At 50.2% G+C, this 18493-nt stretch overlaps 1 protein-coding gene across 6 annotated transcripts in view; it reads left to right on the top strand.

Moving 5' to 3' along the window:
* Positions 1–16883, top strand: part of ahdc1 (AT-hook DNA binding motif containing 1) — a 160551-nt gene extending 143668 nt beyond the window's left edge. For 5 of the 6 annotated variants that reach the window (XM_033044860.1, XM_033044858.1, XM_033044861.1 and 2 more), the window contains 2 exons: positions 821–4615; positions 15371–16883. In XM_033044860.1, coding sequence (XP_032900751.1) covers positions 874–4587 — 3714 coding nt within the window. In that variant the 5' untranslated portion in view covers positions 821–873 and the 3' untranslated portion in view covers positions 4588–4615; positions 15371–16883. The remainder of the gene's footprint in view (positions 1–820; positions 4616–15370) is intronic. The other variant, XR_004415907.1, reaches the window with a different exon arrangement.
* The last annotated feature ends 1610 nt before the right edge of the window (positions 16884–18493 follow it).

Raw genomic sequence — 18493 nt, forward strand, 5'->3', positions numbered from 1 at the left:
ATTGAGGGGGGATCTTATAGAAACTTACGAAATTCGTAAGGGGTTGGACAGGCTAAATGCAGGAAGATTGTTCCCGATGTTGGGGAAGTCCAGAACAAGGGGTCACAGTTTAAGGATAAGGGGGAAATCTTTTAGGACCGAGCTGAGGAAAACTTTTTTCACACAGAGAGTGGTGAATCTCTGGAATTCTCTCCCGCAGAAGGTAGTTAAGGCCAGTTCATCGGCTATATTTAAGAGGGAGTTAGATGTGGCCCTTGTGGCTAAAGGTATGGAGAGAAGGCAGGTACAGGATACTGAGTTGGATGATCAGCCATGATCATATTGAATGGCGGTGCAGGCTCGAAGGGCCGAATGACCTACTCCTGCACCTATTTTCTATGTTTCTATGTTTCTATTCAAGTGGATTCAGTTGTTTTTTATCAGACTAAATCACACTGCGGTTTTAACAATGAAAGTCTAAAGTCAGACATAAGATCAGAGCAACCTAGCCTTGGTAATGCAGAAACAGGCGAATTGGCAAAAGGGGCACTCCATACATGTTTTCCAAATGCTTCTTTGCGAACTGAGAAAAGGAAAATTAAAACCTTTGTGGCACTGCTGAAAAACAAGTGTTGCAATAGCAAAACTAAATTGTGCCCTGTAGTAACTTTAAGATATATCGTGAAAGAATTAAATCTCTTGTCTAATGACATGCAGAATAATGGCGTCAGACTGAATTGTGATGGCGTCCTTAAAGTTGACTCCGGCTGGTTTCACAGTAGTGGAAGCAAAATGACAATGAGTGGGGGGACAGGATTAAAGTCTAGTTTCTTTCCTTCAGTTGTGCTTGCCGGAAAGCCCGCGGAAAGCGCACTTGTAGCCTCTGACACTCAGATGGCAAGCAGAAGGCAAGCAATGGACAGAGTCCAGAGAAAGGATGGCGCGGATCCGTGCGAGCGCAGCAGACACGGGGAATTTGGCAAGTTCAACGCCGGGGTGGAGGCGCTGATCTCGCCCGCCGTGCCCAACAACACTTTCTTCGAGGATGCGTCCGCCTCGCCCGACCACAGGCTCCACGTCCACTGTGAGAGCGCCAGGGACGCGCTGCTGAAACACGAGCAGGGCGAGAGAAAGCTGGGCGCGATTCTGGGAGACACGACGTGCAAGAAATACGCGCTGAGGAACAAGCCCATGGTCCAGTATGGGTTGGAACAGGTGGAGTACGAGAGGTATTACAAGGCTGTGTCAGTCCCCTCTGTCTCGGCGCAGGCGTGCCTGGATTACGGGGCAGCCCCTCGATTGCCATTGAAAGGGACAATGTTGAGCAGGGGCCACAAGTATAAGTGTAAAGGCAGTCGGAAGATGCTGGTGAAACTGAGCAGGGTGAACATAGAGAAGTACCTGCTCCAGGCGGAGAGGAAGAGTAAAGCATGCCACAACAGCACGGGCTCGGGGGTGAAGGCGCAGTTCATCTCGGTGCCCGAGGGGGATAGCACGACCCCCAAGAAGGGCCGCAGGAACAAGGTGACGCTGCTGCCGACCGGGGACGTGCCGGTGGTGAAGAGGAAACGGGGGAGGCCGAGGAAGGTGGTGCCGGAGGGTGGAGGCGAACCGGCCAACCATGTGAAGAGAAAACCTCGGCACCACAAGCTGTCGCCGCCGCAGCCCACCTACATAGCTGGTTGCAACGACAGCGCTGCTGACTACACCGACGTGTTGTCCAAGCTGGCCTTCTTGACCAAGCAGAGTTTGATCCTGGGCCGCTGCTCGCCACCCCGGTGCTGGTCGCCCAGTGAGCCGGGTTCCATGCAACGCTCGGCCGCGCTGCACCACGACATGTCCCACTTCTACCGCACGCTGGCGGGGACGCGGCGGCGAGGCGGCAAGGCGGGCTGTAGTCGCGGCCGGCAGCTGGGACAACTCGCCGAGTCCTCGTCCACCTTCAGCGACTTCTTCGAGGGCATCGGCAAGAGGAAGCGCGTGTTCCTGGGCGAGACCAAGCTGTACGCCAGGAAGTGCAAATGGGGCACCGAGATGAAGGAGAAGCCGGTGCAGCGGCGGAAACCCTACAAGCGCACGCCGCACTTCCCCGAGCACGGCATCTTCCACGGCGTGGGCGCCGGCGGCGGCGACAGCGGCGACTGGGCGCGACAGGCGGGCGACAGCTGCTGGCCAGGGGGTCCGGGCTACCAGGCCAAGCAGCTGAGGAATGGCCTCTTCTCCTCCTCCTCCTCCTCCTCCTCCTCCTACCCCGGCATGTCGGGGCAGTCCTTCCCCAGCGCCATGTGGGACGCCAGGTCCAGGAACGGCTATCTGATGGGCCGATTGTCCACGGGGCAGGCGGGCGCGGTGCTCCAGAGCCCGGCCTCCATCGCCGGCTACTTTCGTTCCCTCCTCGACTCGGACGACTCGTCCGACCTAGTGGACGTGTCGTTCTCGCAGGCCGGGCAGGAGACGTGTGGCATTGCCGGGGGAGGTGGTGGTGGTGGTGGTGGCGGGGGGTTCGGCTCCACACCCCCCTCCCGCCACCTCACGCACTTCCAGGAGAACTTTGACAAAACCAACTCCCCCAACTGTTCCCAACCGGCCGCCGGCCAGAGCGCAGTAGCGGCGGCTTCTTACCCGCTGATGGGCTCCGAGAACTCGGACAGCCTGGACTACGCCTCGTCCTTCCACTCGTCGGAGACGGAGAGCTTCCAAAGAGCGGCCGCCCAGACCACGCTGCCCAGACAGGCGGGACATTCCTGCCAACAGGCCTGTGACAACTTCGGCCATTACGGGAACTACCGGCTACGAGCCCAAGGCTTCAGTGGCTCCGACGCGCCGCTGCAGACATCCCGGGAGTTCTCAGGCCTGGATTTCCTGGGCACTAGAGATTGCTCCTTTGGCTTCGAGGCCAGCAACACTTCTCAATCGTCTTCTTCGTCCTCTGCCGCCACCGCCGCCGCCACTGACCCGTACACCCAACACACACTGGCGACCAAACTACACTTTAACGCCTCCTCTCCCTTCAACTGTAGCACCAGGCCCGACCCTCGCAGCCCAATGTCGCTCCAAACCCCCCTCGCCTCTGACACTCAATCAGACTCCGCTTGCTCCATGGACCACCCATCATCCCAGAAATACTTCGGCTCCACACAGCTGTCCGGCGACGGGAGGATGGCCTTCTTTAGAGGGCTTCAGCTGGGTGGTACATCCGGCTTCAACCTGCCCGAAGGTTGCATGGCCCACTTTAACCACCGCTACTCGCCGGTGCTGGATTATAACAGCCTGAATGAGTCCAAGGACATCCTGGACATCTCCAACTACACGCCTCGCAAGGCCAAGGTCCGCGCGTTGCCGGACGCTCTGCCCGAGTCCTCGTCACACTTCAACGCCGCTTTTGGCAACGCGGACGGCGGCAACGAGGAGAAGTCCAGCCTGTCCAGTCTGGAGAAGCTGATGCTGGATTGGGACGAGACCATCCCGGGGGAGCGGGCTGGGGGCAAGTTGTGCTCCAAGCGCCAGTGGAACCACCAGCAGCAGCAGCAGCAGCCGCCGTTCCCCAGCGACTCGCGGGCGGGTTACGGCCGGAGGAAGAGAGCGGACATGTCCAGCCCCCCTCACATGCTTTTCCCAGCCTCGCCCCCCTTCCTCCCCAGAAAGACCCCCGCCCCCCGGCAGGCACGCAATACCCGCAGCCCTTCCGTCTCCAATAAGAAAGACCAGTCTGCCCGCAAGTCAAAGTTGCTGCAGAAAATGCCAGCGTCCAGCCCGGCGTTTGCCGACGCCCCGGACTGCGCTCTGGACTATGGCTACAGTGGCGACACCCCCGTCCCCACTGCCCACACCTACCCCGTGGCCAAGGGCGACCAGAAGGAGTTTTGCGGCTTGTATTCGCCAAGTTGCAGCCGCTCGATGCCGGAGGACACTAGTTACCCGGTGGCCAGGTTCGCCATGGCCGCCAATGACATCGGCGAGGCGGTGTCCGGTCTGTACCCGGAGCTGAAACAAGGCGCTGGTCAAACCGAGCAACTACAGTCCATGGGGCAGGACCATGAGCGGTTGCTGCCCGATACCCGGGAACTCTTCCCCCTCCACCCCCCGGGACCCTACGGCGGCAACCTCGACCCCACCGACCCGGCCAAGAAACTGGCAACTTTCTACGACTCGTTAGACAACAGCACGGACATCCACCCCCCGACCAGTCGCCACTTGCTGGCGAACCAGCTCCAGTTCGAGGCGGAAAACGCTTCTGTGTTGGAGACAAACGCTCGGTATTTGCAGAATTCCGCCGCTTACAGCTCGCTGGAGGAGACCAAGAAAGATGCCGAGCTGTCCTCCTTGTTCGCGATGCAGAGGAGGAATAATATCCCCACCACGGCCAGAACCCACAACGCGGTGGCTCAGCTGGAGAAACAGGCGCAGAAACTGGCCCTGGATTACGGCGGCTCCCCTTACAGCAGCGGCACCATGGCCAACGCCTCGCCCGCCTCCAGCGACTCCTCCATCCACCTGGACCCAGGCGGCAGCTACAACGACAAACAGGGGGGCCGGAGAGTGGCGCCAATGGGCTTACTCATGGACCACGGCCAGGAGGAACTGTACACGGGCAGCGCTTCACAGTGACGCCGCCAGGGGCGCTCAGTGGCACCAGGTAAGACCACCTTGTTACTTGGCCCTCTCCGGCCCCCAACTTGCCATAGAGTGGACACAGGCTCTTCGGCCCAACTTGCCCACTCCAGCCCCCACCCAACCTGTCATAGAGTGACCACAGAGTGGAAACAGGCCCTTCAGCCCAACTTGCCCACTCCAGCCCCCACCCAACTTGTCACAGAGTGGACACAGGCCCTTCGGCCCAACTTGCCCACACTGGCCCCCAACTTGTCATAGAGTGACCACAGAGTGGACACAGGCCCTTCGGCCCAACTTGCCCACACTGGCCCCCAACTTGCCATAGAGTGACCACAGAGTGGACACAGGCCCTTCGGCCCAACTTGTCACAGAGTGGACACAGGCCCTTCGGCCCAACTTGCCCACTCCAGCCCCCACCCAACCTGTCATAGAGTGACCACAGTGTGGAAACAGGCCCTTCAGCCCAACTTGCCCACTCCAGCTCCCACCCAACCTGTCATAGAGTGGACACAGGCCCTTCGGCCCAACTTGCCCACTCCGGCCCCAACCTGTCATAGAGTGACCACAGTGTAGACACAGGCCCTTCGGCCCAACTTGCCCACTCCAGCTCCCACCCAACCTGTCATAGAGTGGACACAGGCCCTTCGGCCCAACTTGCCCACTCCAGCTCCCACCCAACCTGTCATAGAGTGACCACAGTGTAGACACAGGCCCTTCGGCCCAACTTGCCCACTCCAGCCAACATGCCCCAGCTACACTAGTCCCACCTGCCTGCGTTTAGACAATAGGTGCAGGAGAAGGCCATTCGGCCCTTTGAGCCAGCGAATGTGATCATGGCTGATCATCCCCAATCAGTACCCCGTTCCTGCCTTCTCCCCATATCCCCTGATTCTGCTATCTTTAAGAGCACTATCTAATCTGTGTGGTCCAAATTCCTCCAAACCTGCCCTATCCATGTACCTGTCCAACTATTTCTGAAACGTTGGGATAGTCCCAGTCTTAACTACCCCCCTCCGGCAGCTCGTTCCATACACCCACCACCCTCTGTGTGAAAAAGTTACCCACCAGATTCCTATTAAATCTTTTCCCCATCACCTTGAACCTATGTCCTCTGGTCCTCGATTCTCCTACTCTGGGCGAGAGTCTCTGTGCGTTTAATGAATGTGATAAATGATGGGATCTCATTATCGTGTGTTAACCCTTGTCGCCCTCATGTATGATGTGATATCTACTCAGTCAACGTTGAACATGTATGGCGTAATGCAGAAGATACTCCAGCATTTTGTGTCTATCTTCGGTGTAAACCAGCATCTGCAGTTCCGTTGTACACACATGGTTTAATGCAAATGTTCTAGATCTCGGTTTTCTTAAATTGTGGACACAAGGAACTGTAGGTACGGATTTACCAGAAAAGACTCAAAGTGCTGGAGTAACTCAGCGGGTCAGGCAGCATCTCTGGAGAACATGGATAGGGGTTTGTGGTCCAGATGTTCTCCAGAGATGCTACCTGACCCAGATTGTCTTTATATTACAGGTGTGGATATTGTGTGAATGTTATCATTATATTCGGATGTCTTTGGTAAAATGAGAAACATGTTTTCAGCTCTCTGGGTCAAAGGTCATCTTCGTTCAACCTCTTCAAATGGTTTGTGTTGCTGCTGCCATCATCACCCACGTGCTACAGGAACAACAGCCTGTTCCCTTTATCATCGTTACTTCTTTAAACATTTCTTTCATTCATTTACACCATATCTCTCCATATCACCGTCTCTACCTCTCGTCTCCCCCTCCTCTGACTCTCAGTCTGAAGAAGGGTCTTGACCCGAAACGTCGCCCATTCCTTCTCTCCAGAGTTGCTGCTTGACCAGCTGAGTTACTCTAGCTTTTTGTGTCTATCTTCGGTTTAAACCAGCACCTGCAGTTCCTCTCCACTCAATAGACAATAGGTGCAGGAGTAGGCCATTTGGCCCTTCGAGCCAGCACCGCCATTCAATGTGATCATGGCTGATCATCCCCAATCAGTACCCCGTTCCTGCCTTATCCCCATATCCCCTGACTCCGCTATCTTTAAGAGCCCTATCCAGCTCTCTCTTGAAAGCATCCAGAGAACCGGCCTCCACCGCCCTCTGAGGCAGAGAATTCCACACACTCACCACTCTCTGTGAGAAAAAGTGTTTCCTCGTCTCCGTTCTAAATGGCTTACTCCTTATTCTTAAACTGTGGCCCCTGGTTCTGGACTCCCCCAACATCGGGAACATGTTTCCTGCCTCTAGTGTGTCCAAGCCCTTAACAATCTTGTATGTTTCAATGAGATCTCCTCTCATCCTTCTAAACTCCAGAGTGTACAAGCCCAGCTGCTCCATTCTCTCAGCATATGACAGTCCCGCCATCCCGGGAATTAATCTTGTAAACCTACGCTGCACTCCCTCAATAGCAAGAATGTCCTTCCTCAAATTAGGGACCAAAACTGCACACAATACTCCAGGTGTGGTCTCACTAGGGCCCTGTTTGGAGGGATATGGGCCAAATGTGGACAGGTGGGACTAAGTGGGAGATGAGGCCAGGTTGGTCGGTGTGGGCAAGTTTGGCAAATGGACCAGTTGCCAATGCTGGATGACTCTCTGGCTCTCATTTATTTCCCAGTTCTACACTTCCTCAAGTCTGTTTAATTGTCAAATGTGCCAACAGTCGAACAATAATCTTCGTATTTGCTGCAGCTCAACAGGTTCATTAATGCAACAATACACAAATAAGAAAACATGTTAATCAACAATATTAATAATTAGTAATACTAGGTAACCAGGCACAAAGGTCCATGTTCATTGGTTATCGGAGCAGAATTATGCCATTCGGCCCATCAAGTCTACTCCACCATTCAATCATGGCTGATCTATCTCTCCCTCCTAACCCCATTCTCCTGCCTTCTCCCCATAACCCCCGACACCCGCACTAATCAAGAATCAGTTAATCTCCACCATAAAAATACCCATTGACTTGGCCTCCAGAGCCTTTAGCAATGAATTCCACAGTCTCACCACCCTCTGGCTAAAGAAATCCCTCCTCGTCTTTCTAAAGGTGCGTCCTTTTATTCTGAGGCTACGGGCTCTGGTCCTGAACTCTCCCAGTAATACCTGTTCCAAAAACAACAAAGTTTGTAGTTCTACCAAAGACACAGTCCGTAGATGATGATAGGTGCTGGGGTCTCGAGGTTGGTCAGCGCTGTTGGTGTCTTGGAGAAGAACCATGAACGGCTGTAACGAGGAAGTGACCAGTGGGAGAACTTTGGATAAGGAAGTCCTTGGGGAAGTGTGGAAAGGAGGCAGGGCAGAAGGCACGGTGAGCGGAAGGGGGGGGGGGGCACAAAACAAGGTTCAGTTTAGTTTATTGTCACGTGTACCGAGGTACGGTGAAAAGCTTTTGTTGCGTGCTAACCAGTCAGTGGAAAGACAACACATGATTAGAATCAGGCCTTGTACTGATGCAAGATAAAGTCCAGTCGAAGATAGTCCGAGGGTCTCCAATGAGGTCGATGGGAGGTCAGGACTGCTTTCTAGTTATTGTTACGATGGTTCAGTTGCTTGATAACAGCTGGGAAGACAAAGATGTGTGTTTCATTTGATTACTATCACCAGAATCACACCCTGTGCATCTTGAGGGAACTTGTGTAGAAAAGAACTACATTTGCTGGTTTATACCAAAGATAGGCACAAAATGCTGGAGTAACTCAGTGTATCAGGCACCATCTCTGGTGAAAATGGAAGTGTGACCGTTCGGGTCGGGGCCCTTCTTCAGAATAAGACGTCCTAATCCTCACTGTTTTCTGGCGATCATCTATGTGTCCACTGAGGAAATATAATTCCGTGTCTTCAATGAGGCCACATTTGAGTGTTGTGTCGGTCACCCTCCTACAGGAAAGATGACAACGCTGGAATATGTGTGTGAAAGGTTACGGAGAGACGGCAGGACAATGGAGTTGAGAGGGAAAGATAGATCAGCCATGGGCGAGGATGTTTCCACTAGTGGGAGAGTCTAGGACTAGAGGTCACAGCCTCAGAATTAAAGGACGTTCCTTTAGGAAGAGAGAATTTCTTTAGTCAGAGGGTGGTGAATCTGTTGAATTATTTGCCACAGAAGGCTGTGGAGGCCAAAGTAAATGGGTATTTTTAAATCAGGGATAGATAGATTCTTGATTAGTACGGGTGCCAGGGGTTATGGGGAGAAGTTCAAGTTCAAGTGAGTTTATTGTCATGTGTCCCTGTATAGGACAATGAAATTCTTGCTTTGCTTAAGCACACAGAAAATAGTAAACATTTACTACAAAACAGATAAATGTGTCCATATACCATGATATAAATATATACACACATGAATAAATAAACTGGTAGTGCAAATAACAGAAAGTGGTTGCTAATAATCAGAGTTTTGTCCGAGCCAGGTTTAATCGCCTGATGGCTGAGGGGAAGTAGCTATTCCTGAACCTGGTTGTTGCAGTCTTCAGGCTCCTGTACCTTCTACCTGAAGGTAGCAGGGAGATGAGTGTGTGGCCAGGATGGTGTGGGTCTTTGATGATACTGCCAGCCTTTTTGAGGCAGCGACTGCGATAAATCCCCTCGATGGAAGGAAGGTCAGAGCCAATGATGGGCTGGGCAGTGTTTACTACTTTTTGTAGTCTTTTCCTCTCCAGGGCGCTCAAATTGCCGAACCAAGCCACGATGCAACTGGTCAGCATGCTCTCGACTGTGCACCTGTAGAAGTTAGAGAGAGTCTTCCTTGAGAAGGCAGGAGAATGGGGTTAGGAGGGAGAGATAGATCAGCCATGATTGAATGGCGGAGTAGACTTGATGGGCCGAATGGCCTAATTCTGCTCCTATCACTTATGACCTTATGAAAAGATTTACAAGGATGTTAGCAGGACTTGAAGGCCTGAGCTATAGGGAGAGGTTGAGCAGGCTTGGACATAATTCCTTGGAGTGCAGGAAGCTGAGAGGAGATGTTTTAGAGGTGTACAAACCCATGAGGAGAACAGATACAATGCATGCACAGAATCATTTAGCCCCAGAGTAGAGGAGTCAAGAACTAGAAGGCATACGTCTAAGGTGAGAGGGCAATGATTTAATAGGAACTCGAGGGACAACTTGTTCACATTGAGGATGGTGGGTATATGGATTGAGCTGCCGGAGGAAGTAGTTGAGGCAGGTATTATAACAGCCTTTAATAGACACTTGGACAGGTACATAGATAGGAAAGGTTTAGAAGGATAGGGGCCAAATGGGACCAGGCAAATGGGACCAGTGTATATGGGGCATGTTGGTCAGAATGGGAAGTTGGGCTGAAGGGCCTGTTTCCACACTGTATGACTATAGACTCTAACTTCACAATTGGTCCTTAAATAGCAGCAGCCGAGGTCAGTCACTCCCCACCCTCCCACAAACACGGTCTACTTGTCCTGAAGTTATTCCAGTGGCTTCAACTGAATAGGGAGGGAGGTGAGGACAGAGAGAGGCATAGGGGAGGCATCTGTCCGAGCCAGTGTTGGTGGCAGGGATGGAACCGTGTGTGTGTGTGCCTGTGTGTGTATGTATGTCTGTGCGTGCGTCTGTGTGTGTGTGTGCGGGTCTGTGCATGTGTGTGTGTGTGCATGTGTGTGTGTATGTATGCATGTCTGTGAGTGCGGCTGTGTGTGTCTGCGTGTGTGTGCGTGCGTGTGTGTGTGTGCATGGGTGTGTGAGTATGTGTCTGTGCGTGTGGCCATGCTTGTGTGTGCATGCGCGTGTCTGCTTGTCAGCGTGTGTGTATGCGAGTGTCTGCGTGTGTGTCAGCGTGTCTGTGCTTGTGTGTGTCTGCGTGTGTGCCAGCGTGTATGTGTGCATGTGCGTGTCTGTGTGTGTGTGTCTGCGTGTGTCCCTGCGCGTGTGTGTCCCTGCGCGTGTGTGTTTGTCTGCGTGTGTGTGTGCGCCTGTGTGCATGTATTTTTGTGTGTATGCACCATGTGCATGCGTGTGTGTGTCAATTCACGTCTGTGGGTGTGCGCGTGCATGCGTGTGGATGCGTGTGCATGGATGTGGATGCGTGTTTATGTGCCGTGTGCACATGTGTGCGCGTGTGCACGTGCACGAGAGGGGTGGAATCATGTACATGTGTGTGTGTGTGTGTGAGTGGGGCATCTCTGAGTCCATGTATATGGGAAGGAGGTGGCCCTATGCAGGTATGTACGTGCAGTAACTCTGTGATCGTGTGCGTGTGCGTTAGGACATCCCTGTGTTAACTTTGACAAATACTCTTAATGGGAATCCTGCGAATTTTGAGAGTACTTAAAGACGGAGCTTATTAAAATTAGAATTGATGAAGGTATATATCAAAGATTAAAATGATTAAATCAGTAAATAACGACATCATTTATTAAGAAGAATCATATTAACACCTGTTATCCGCTCATTACACAGCAAGATGTCACAGATGAAGTGGGTGATTGTGGGTTGATGAGGTATTGTGCAGTTATTAAAATGTTTAATTGATTAAGGAAGGCAGATCATATGATTTCGCAATGGCTGTGAAATACCTGTATTATGTATGCATGAGGCCAGTGAATCCAAGATATTTTCTTAAGAAAATTATTTTCTTCAACAATGGAATCGTGGAAAAGCTTTGAAGAAAGACATGGAGCGAGCGCAGGCCTGGGTGCCCGTTAAATGGGGTGGGATTTATAATCGGTCTTGTAACTGTTATATGTGTTTTATTGAGGCACTATTCTCAGTACATCAAAGTTGGTTCAGATACAATATGCATGTTTGTTATTTCCTGCCATTTACAAGGCAAGACATTAGCCTGACATCGGTGGTGGGGAAGATGCTGGAGTCAATTATAAAAGATGAAATAGCCGAACATTTGGATGTCAGTAACAGGATCGGTCCGAGTCAGCGTGGATTTACGAAGGGGAAATCATGCTTGACTAATCTTCTGGAATTTATTGAAGATGTAACTAGGAAAATGGACAAGGGAAAGCCAGTGGATGTAGTGTACCTGGACTTTCAAAAAGCATTAGATAAGGTCCCACATAGGAGATTAGTGGGCAAAATTAGGGCACATGGTATTGGGGGTAGAGTACTGACATGGATAGAGAAGTGGTTGGCAGACAGGAAACAAAGAGTAAGGATTAACGGGTCCCTATCAGAATGGCAGGCAGTGACTAGTGGGGTACCACAAGGCTCGGTGCGGGGACCAGCAGTGACTAGTGGGGTACCGCAAGGCTCGGTGCTGGGACCGCAGCTATTTACAATTTACATCAATGATTTGGATGAAGGGATTCAAAGTAACATTAGCAAATTTGCAGATGACACAAAGCTGGGTGGCAGTGTGAACTGTGATGAGGATGCTATGAGAATGCAGGGTGACTTGGACAGCTGGGGGAGTGGGCAGATGCATGGCAGATGAAGTTTAATGCGGATAAATGTGAGGTTATCTCGCAGAGAGTGGTGAGTCTGTGGAATTCTCTGCCTCAGCAGGCGGCGGAGGCAGGTTCTCTGGATGCTTTCAAGAGAGAGCTAGATAGGGCTCTTAAAGATAGCGGAGTCAGGGGATATGGGGAGAAGGCAGGAACGGGGTACTGATTGTGGATGATCAGCCACGATCACATTGAATGGCGGTGCTGGCACGAAGGGCCGAATGGCCTACTCCTGCACCTATTGTCTATTGTCTATAAGAGAACAAAACCCCAGTGCCGGCAAACACTCCTCATATGTTAACCCACTCATCCCTGTGATCATTCTCGTTAACCTCCTCAAGACCGTCTCGTCCAGCGCAAACATATCCTTCCTCAGATATGGGGCCTCGCGTCGGAAAGCACCGCGCATAAGTTCATTCGTTCTAGGAGCAGAATTAGGCCATTAGGCCCAATCGAGTCCACTCCACCATTCAATCATGGCTGATCTATCTCTCCCTCCTAACCCCATTCTCCTGCCTTCTCCCCATAACCCCGACACCCGTACTGATCAAGAATCTGTCAATCTCAACCTTAAAAATGCCCGTTGACCACATCCACATCCGTCTGTGTCAATGAATCCCACAGATTCACCACCCTCTGCCGATATAAATTCCACCCCATCCCCTTTCTAAAGGTACGTCTTCTTATTTAGAGGCTGTGCCCTCTGGTCCTAGACTCTCCCACTAGTGGAAACATCCTCTCCACATTCACTCTATCCAGGCCTTTCACTATTCGGTAAGTTTCAATGAGGTACCCCTTCATCCTTCTAAACTCCAGCAAGTACAGGCCCAGTGCCGTCAAACGCTCATCATATGTTAACCCACTCATTCCTGGGATTATTCTCAGAAACCTCCTCTGGACCTTCTCCAGAGCCAGCACATCCTTCCTCAGATATGGGGCCCCAAACTGCTCTCAGTACTCCAAATGCTATTGTTCAGCATTTTATCCTTCCAAGGAATTTAGAACCGAAACATTGAAACATAGGTGCAGAGTCTGAAGAAGGGTCTCGACCCGAAACGTTGCCTATTTCCTTCGCTCCGTAGATGCTGTCTCACCCGCTGAGTTTCTCCAGTATTTTTATCAACAAATCTCCCCATATCCCTTGATTCCATTAGCCCTAAGAGCTAAATCCAACTCTCTCTTGAATACATCATGACATTAAATCGTGAAACGTCACCTATCCATGTTCTCCACAGATGCTGCCTGACCCGCTGAGTTACTCCAGCACTCTGTGAAACGTCACCTATCCATTTTCTCCACAGATGCTGCCTGACCCACTGAGTTACTCCAGCACTCTGTGAAACGTCACCTACCCATGTTCTCCATAGATGCTGCCTGACCCGTTGAGTTACTCCAGCACTCTGTGAAACGTCACCTATCCATGTTCTCCACAGATGCTGCCCGACCCGCACCTTTGTGTCTTTTTCTGTAAACCAGCATCTGCAATTCCTTGTGTAGGCAGGAACTGCAGATGCTGTTATTTGCCAAAGATAGACACAAAATGCTGGAGTAACTCAGTGGGTCAGGCAGCATCTGTGGAGAATAAGGACAAGTGATGTTTCGGGGCGGGACCCCTCTTCAGACTCAGCTCCCACCCGAAACGTCACTCATCCTTTTTCTCCAGGGATGTTGCCTGACCAGTTTAGTTACTCCAGTACTTTGTGTCTTTTTCTGTAAACCAGCATCTGCATTTCCTTATATTCCCAAGTTTTTTCTATGGTGGCGCAGCGGTAGAGTTGCTGCCTCACAGCGCCGGAGACCCGGGATAGATCCCGTCTACAGGTGCTGTCTGTGCGGAGTTTGCACGTCTCCCCGTGACCTGCGTGGGTTTTCTCTGAGTTCCTCGGTTTACTCCCACACTCCGAAGACGTGCAGGTTTGTAGGTTAATTGGCTTTGGTACAAATGTAAACTGTCCCTAGTGTGTGTGTGTGTGTGTGTGTGTGTGTAGGCTAGCACTAGTGTGCGGGCATCGCTGGTTGGCATGGTCATTCACATTTCACATGAAGAATGTCTTCATCGATCCCAACTCCACGCAGCCTGAAGACCTTGCTCTTCTCTTCCTCCACTAACCGTGGAGTGGGGGACATTTCGGGTCAAGACCCTTCTTCAGACTGGTGTTCCTTCTCTCCAGAGATGCTGCTTGTCCAGCTGAGTTACTCCAACATTTTGTGTCTGTGCTGGCTGTGATATTGGCCTTCTCAGAGCGCACGGTATATTCTCAAAGCCAGGCAAGTGTTTCGGGAAAGTTACAGTGTTGAAGTGACTGTAAGTTGTCGTGTTTAATCTTAGAGAGAGGTGTAGGCGTGAAGTGGGAGAGAAATTAGCCCAATATGAATAAGTAAAAGTAATGTGAGAACCGACTTGTAGCTTAAACCTTGAAGTGGTTCCAACCCATTTGAACAATTCACGTTGACACAGATTTGAAGAATAGCGGGGTACTTTATTTTTGAAACTATTAATTCTGTCAATCTATTTAAACTTGTCACTGTTCCAGTGGACGGCAAGCATGGCTCAGTTGTCAGTTTTGCATAGAATAGACAGACACAAAAAGCTGGAGTAACTCAGCGGGACGGGCAGCATCTCTGGAGAGAAGGAATGGGTGACGTTTCGGGTCGAGACCCTTCTTCAGGCTGAGAGTCGGGGGAGAGGGAGACAGAGATATGCAAAGGTAAGGTGTCTGAATTTTCTTTGGTGAGAGGAGGAGAACTTCTTCAAAGAAGGCATAACTCGAGAAGATGTCGCAGTGGAGCAGTGTAGGAAGGAAATGTGTAGGGAGGAACTGCAGATGCTGGTTTAAACAGAAGATAGCCACAAAATGTTGGAGTAACTCAGCGGGTCAGGCCGCATCTCTGGAGAGTCGGGGGAGAGAGTGACACAGAGATAAGGAAGGGTAAGGTGTGAAAACAAGAGATCAAAGGGGACGAAGCTAAAGGGAAATGTAGAACAGATCATTGTTAGCTCGGGGAAGTTGACAACAAAGCAGACAAAGATAAAGTTTAATCGGGTGGACAGGCAGACTGGTCGGAGAACTAGGATGGGGGAGGGATGGAGAGAGAGAGGGAATGTAGAAGTTACCTGAAGTTAGACAAGTCAATGTTCATACCGCTGGGGTGTAAGCTGCCCAAGCGAAATATGAGGTGCTGTTCCTCCAATTTGTGCTGGGCCTCACTGTGACAGTGGAGGAGGCCCAGGACAGAGATGTCAGTGTGGGAATGGGAGGGGGGGGGGGAGTTGAAGTGTTTAGCAGTTTTTGCATTTGGTGGACGACATAGTCCAACTTGTTCCTTGTGTTTCAGGATGATCGGTTCAAGGGCTTCGTGGAGCAAGTCGGAAGGCACATTATCTGCATGAATTCATTGGAGGGGTTTTTGTGGTGAAGTGACTGATCCAGGAGGGACTGGAGTTTGACTTTCCAGACATGCGAAGTGTGGATCTGCAGAGACAATCACAGCAAACTGTGGGGAGCGGAGCGGGAGGATGCGGACATTGCACTTTGGCGCAGCGGAACATGGACCGCCGCTACTTTCACGTTTGAAACAAAAATACATAAAAAACTGGCTGCAAAAATGCTGATTCTCTCTCATACACAATCCATCTTTTAAACAGCAACACTAAATGAGGTATTTGGATGCACTTGTTCAGCTGGTGGGTATAAAGCTTGTACAGTGTAAATATGACCTCACTTTGTGATCTTTCAGTTTAAGGCTTTGAGAACTGTGTGTGTGTGTGTGTGTGTGTGGGGTGGGGTTCCTCTTTGGAGCCTGACCAGGCCACAACACGTATGAAGATACTGTAAAATTGCCATGCACATATTTTCCTGAAATGCCATTTTCCCTGTTGTCTCTGGAAACTGTTTTTTTAACCTGGAAATATCAGTGAGCCTGCTGTCTCGAACCTGAAACAGCGCCTGGAAAGAACGAGCATTGCACATGACCCCCAGCTGACGACGGGCGAACGAAAGGCAACGGAGGAAATGCACCGGGCCTTTTTTTTTTTTTTTTTTCTTTTCTTTTTTTTGAAGAGAGTGGCAAAAAAAATTAGGGGATGATGAAGGGAAAGGATCGCACTAATTCTTTACTCATTTTCCTTCAGATTACCAGAGAGAGAGAGAGAGAGAGAGAGCGGGCGAGAGAACATGGGGCACTGAACTGCCATGCCGTTAGTGTTTTGGCAGCTCAATAATTGCTTGGCAGGCAGCAAAGATTGCTGAAGTAGCGAAGGTGTCAACAGCTCTTTGATGCATTTGCTTTGTCACCTCATTATGCAGTGACAATACATGTTGTCTTATTATAAATACATATGTTTTTTTTTAAATAAAAACGAAATGTACAGTTTTTTACGAACAGTATTTAACCAAGGAGAGTGTAGACGTGTCGACAGGGCACCAGCAGTTTATGTCCTTGTACAGATGTATCTGTAAATTCTTTATATCAATATAACATGTGCGTGGAAAATGCACTGAGATATTTGCCTGGAGAATGACAGTTCTAACATATTTAATGTATATACTGTTTTATTTAAGATGTGTTTTTATTGTACTCTGTACCTACCTGTAGTGTTGTCGTGAGATTGCAAGGTTCATTTTCCGCACATTTTTTTGCCTTCATGCAGGTGTGCACCCAAAGATATATCTTTGTAAAACTATTTCGTATGGACTTTTTATTTGTAAGATGCAGTATTATATGCTGAATTTCGGAGTACAGATGAATATGAGCTCAGGGTGTCATTACTGTTGACTGCCTGATTTGATCTGTTTACTGAGTGGTTCCTGTGAAAAAAAAATATGAACATTTTTAACCATTTTTTAAACAAATCGTCTTGACATTCTGTGTTCTTGAAGTTGTAGCCAGTGACTGCCTGTGCGTGTAGTTCCGTCCACATAAAATACAGGCCAGCATTGCTGTAGATTAATTATTCTGCTTGCTTCCCCCCTCCACTCCACCCCCTTCCCCCCCCAATCTCTACAAGAAATGCACTTTCGCTTGCGTGCTGGATAAAGATCGCCAGGCAGCTTGCTGTTCACGGTAGAAATCGAATTTCCCTCCAGCTATTAGGGGCATCTCTTCTGCTTATTTAGATTGAAACTATAAAATGCACCAAGTGTGGCGTGCACAATCACTGGTCCCACTGAGCACTTGGAATAGTCTTTGTTGCTTCTACCACGGCACTTGTCAAGGCCGCTCAGAAGGCAATTGAGAATCTGGTCATCGGCAAGAAGGAACTGCAGATGCTGGTTTGTGCCCAAGATGGATACAAAATGCTGGAGTAACTCAGCGGGACACGCAACATCTCTGGAGAGAAGGAATGGGTGACGTTTTGGGTCTGAAGAAGGGGGTCTCGACCCGAAACGTCATCCATTCCTTGGCTCCAGAGGTGCTGCCTGGCTCGCTGAGTTACTCCAGCACTTTGTGTCTATCTATACGGTCATTGGTTGCTGACTCTTGTCTGCTCCAGTTCTAAACAAACTCACGAGATTTAATCCCAGACACTGACACTTTCCACAAGTTTCTCCCCAGGACTCGAACCATTCCTTTCACATCTTCACATTGTAGTCAGCTTTGGAGTTTTGAAACATAAACATAGAAAATAGGTGCAGGAGGAGGCCATTCGGCCCTTTGAGCCAGCACCACCATTCAATATGATCATGGCTGATCATCCACAATCAGTACCCCGTTCCTGCTTTTTCCCCCATATCCCTTGATTCCGTTAAAATCTAGCTAAATCTAACTCTCTCTTGAAAACATCCAGTGAATCGGCTTCCACTGCCGTCTGTGGCAGAGAATTCCACAGATTCACAACTCTCCGGGTGAAAAAGTTTTTCCTCATCTCAGTCCTAAATGACCTACCCCTTATTCTTAAACGGTGACCCCTGGTTCTGAACTCCCCCAACATCGGGAACATTTGTCCTGTCCAATCCCTTAAGAATTTTATATGTTTCTTGAAGATACCCTCTCATCCTTCTAAACACAAGCCCAGTCAATCCATTGAGAGCAACACTGTTAGAGACCAGAAGTCCTTGTGTCCTAAGTCCTGCCGTGGCGGAAATCTTACCGCCAGAAGCCTTTGAGTTTGATCTACTGCTGGTCTCCCATGGCAATGGCTTCCTCAGCTTCATTGGAACGTAATCCTTTCCAATGGTAAGGACTGGAGCCTCGAGTATTGGTCTTGTTATTTTAGTGATGGGATGGGAAACTTGTCAATCCTTGTTGCCGGTCAGGATGTTTCTACTAGTGGGAGAGTCTAGGACCAGAGGTCAAACAGCTTCAGAATAAAAGGACGTACCTTTAGAAAGGAGATGAGGAGGAACTTCTTTAGTCAGAGGGCGGTGAATCTGTGGAATTCATTGGAGGCCAAGTCAGTGGATATATTTTAAGGTGGTGATTAACAGATTCTTGATTAGTACGGGTGTCAGCGGTTAT

The sequence above is a fragment of the Amblyraja radiata genome, chromosome 27 (assembly GCF_010909765.2).
Source record: "Amblyraja radiata isolate CabotCenter1 chromosome 27, sAmbRad1.1.pri, whole genome shotgun sequence".
In the NCBI taxonomy this organism is placed as follows: domain Eukaryota; kingdom Metazoa; phylum Chordata; class Chondrichthyes; order Rajiformes; family Rajidae; genus Amblyraja; species Amblyraja radiata.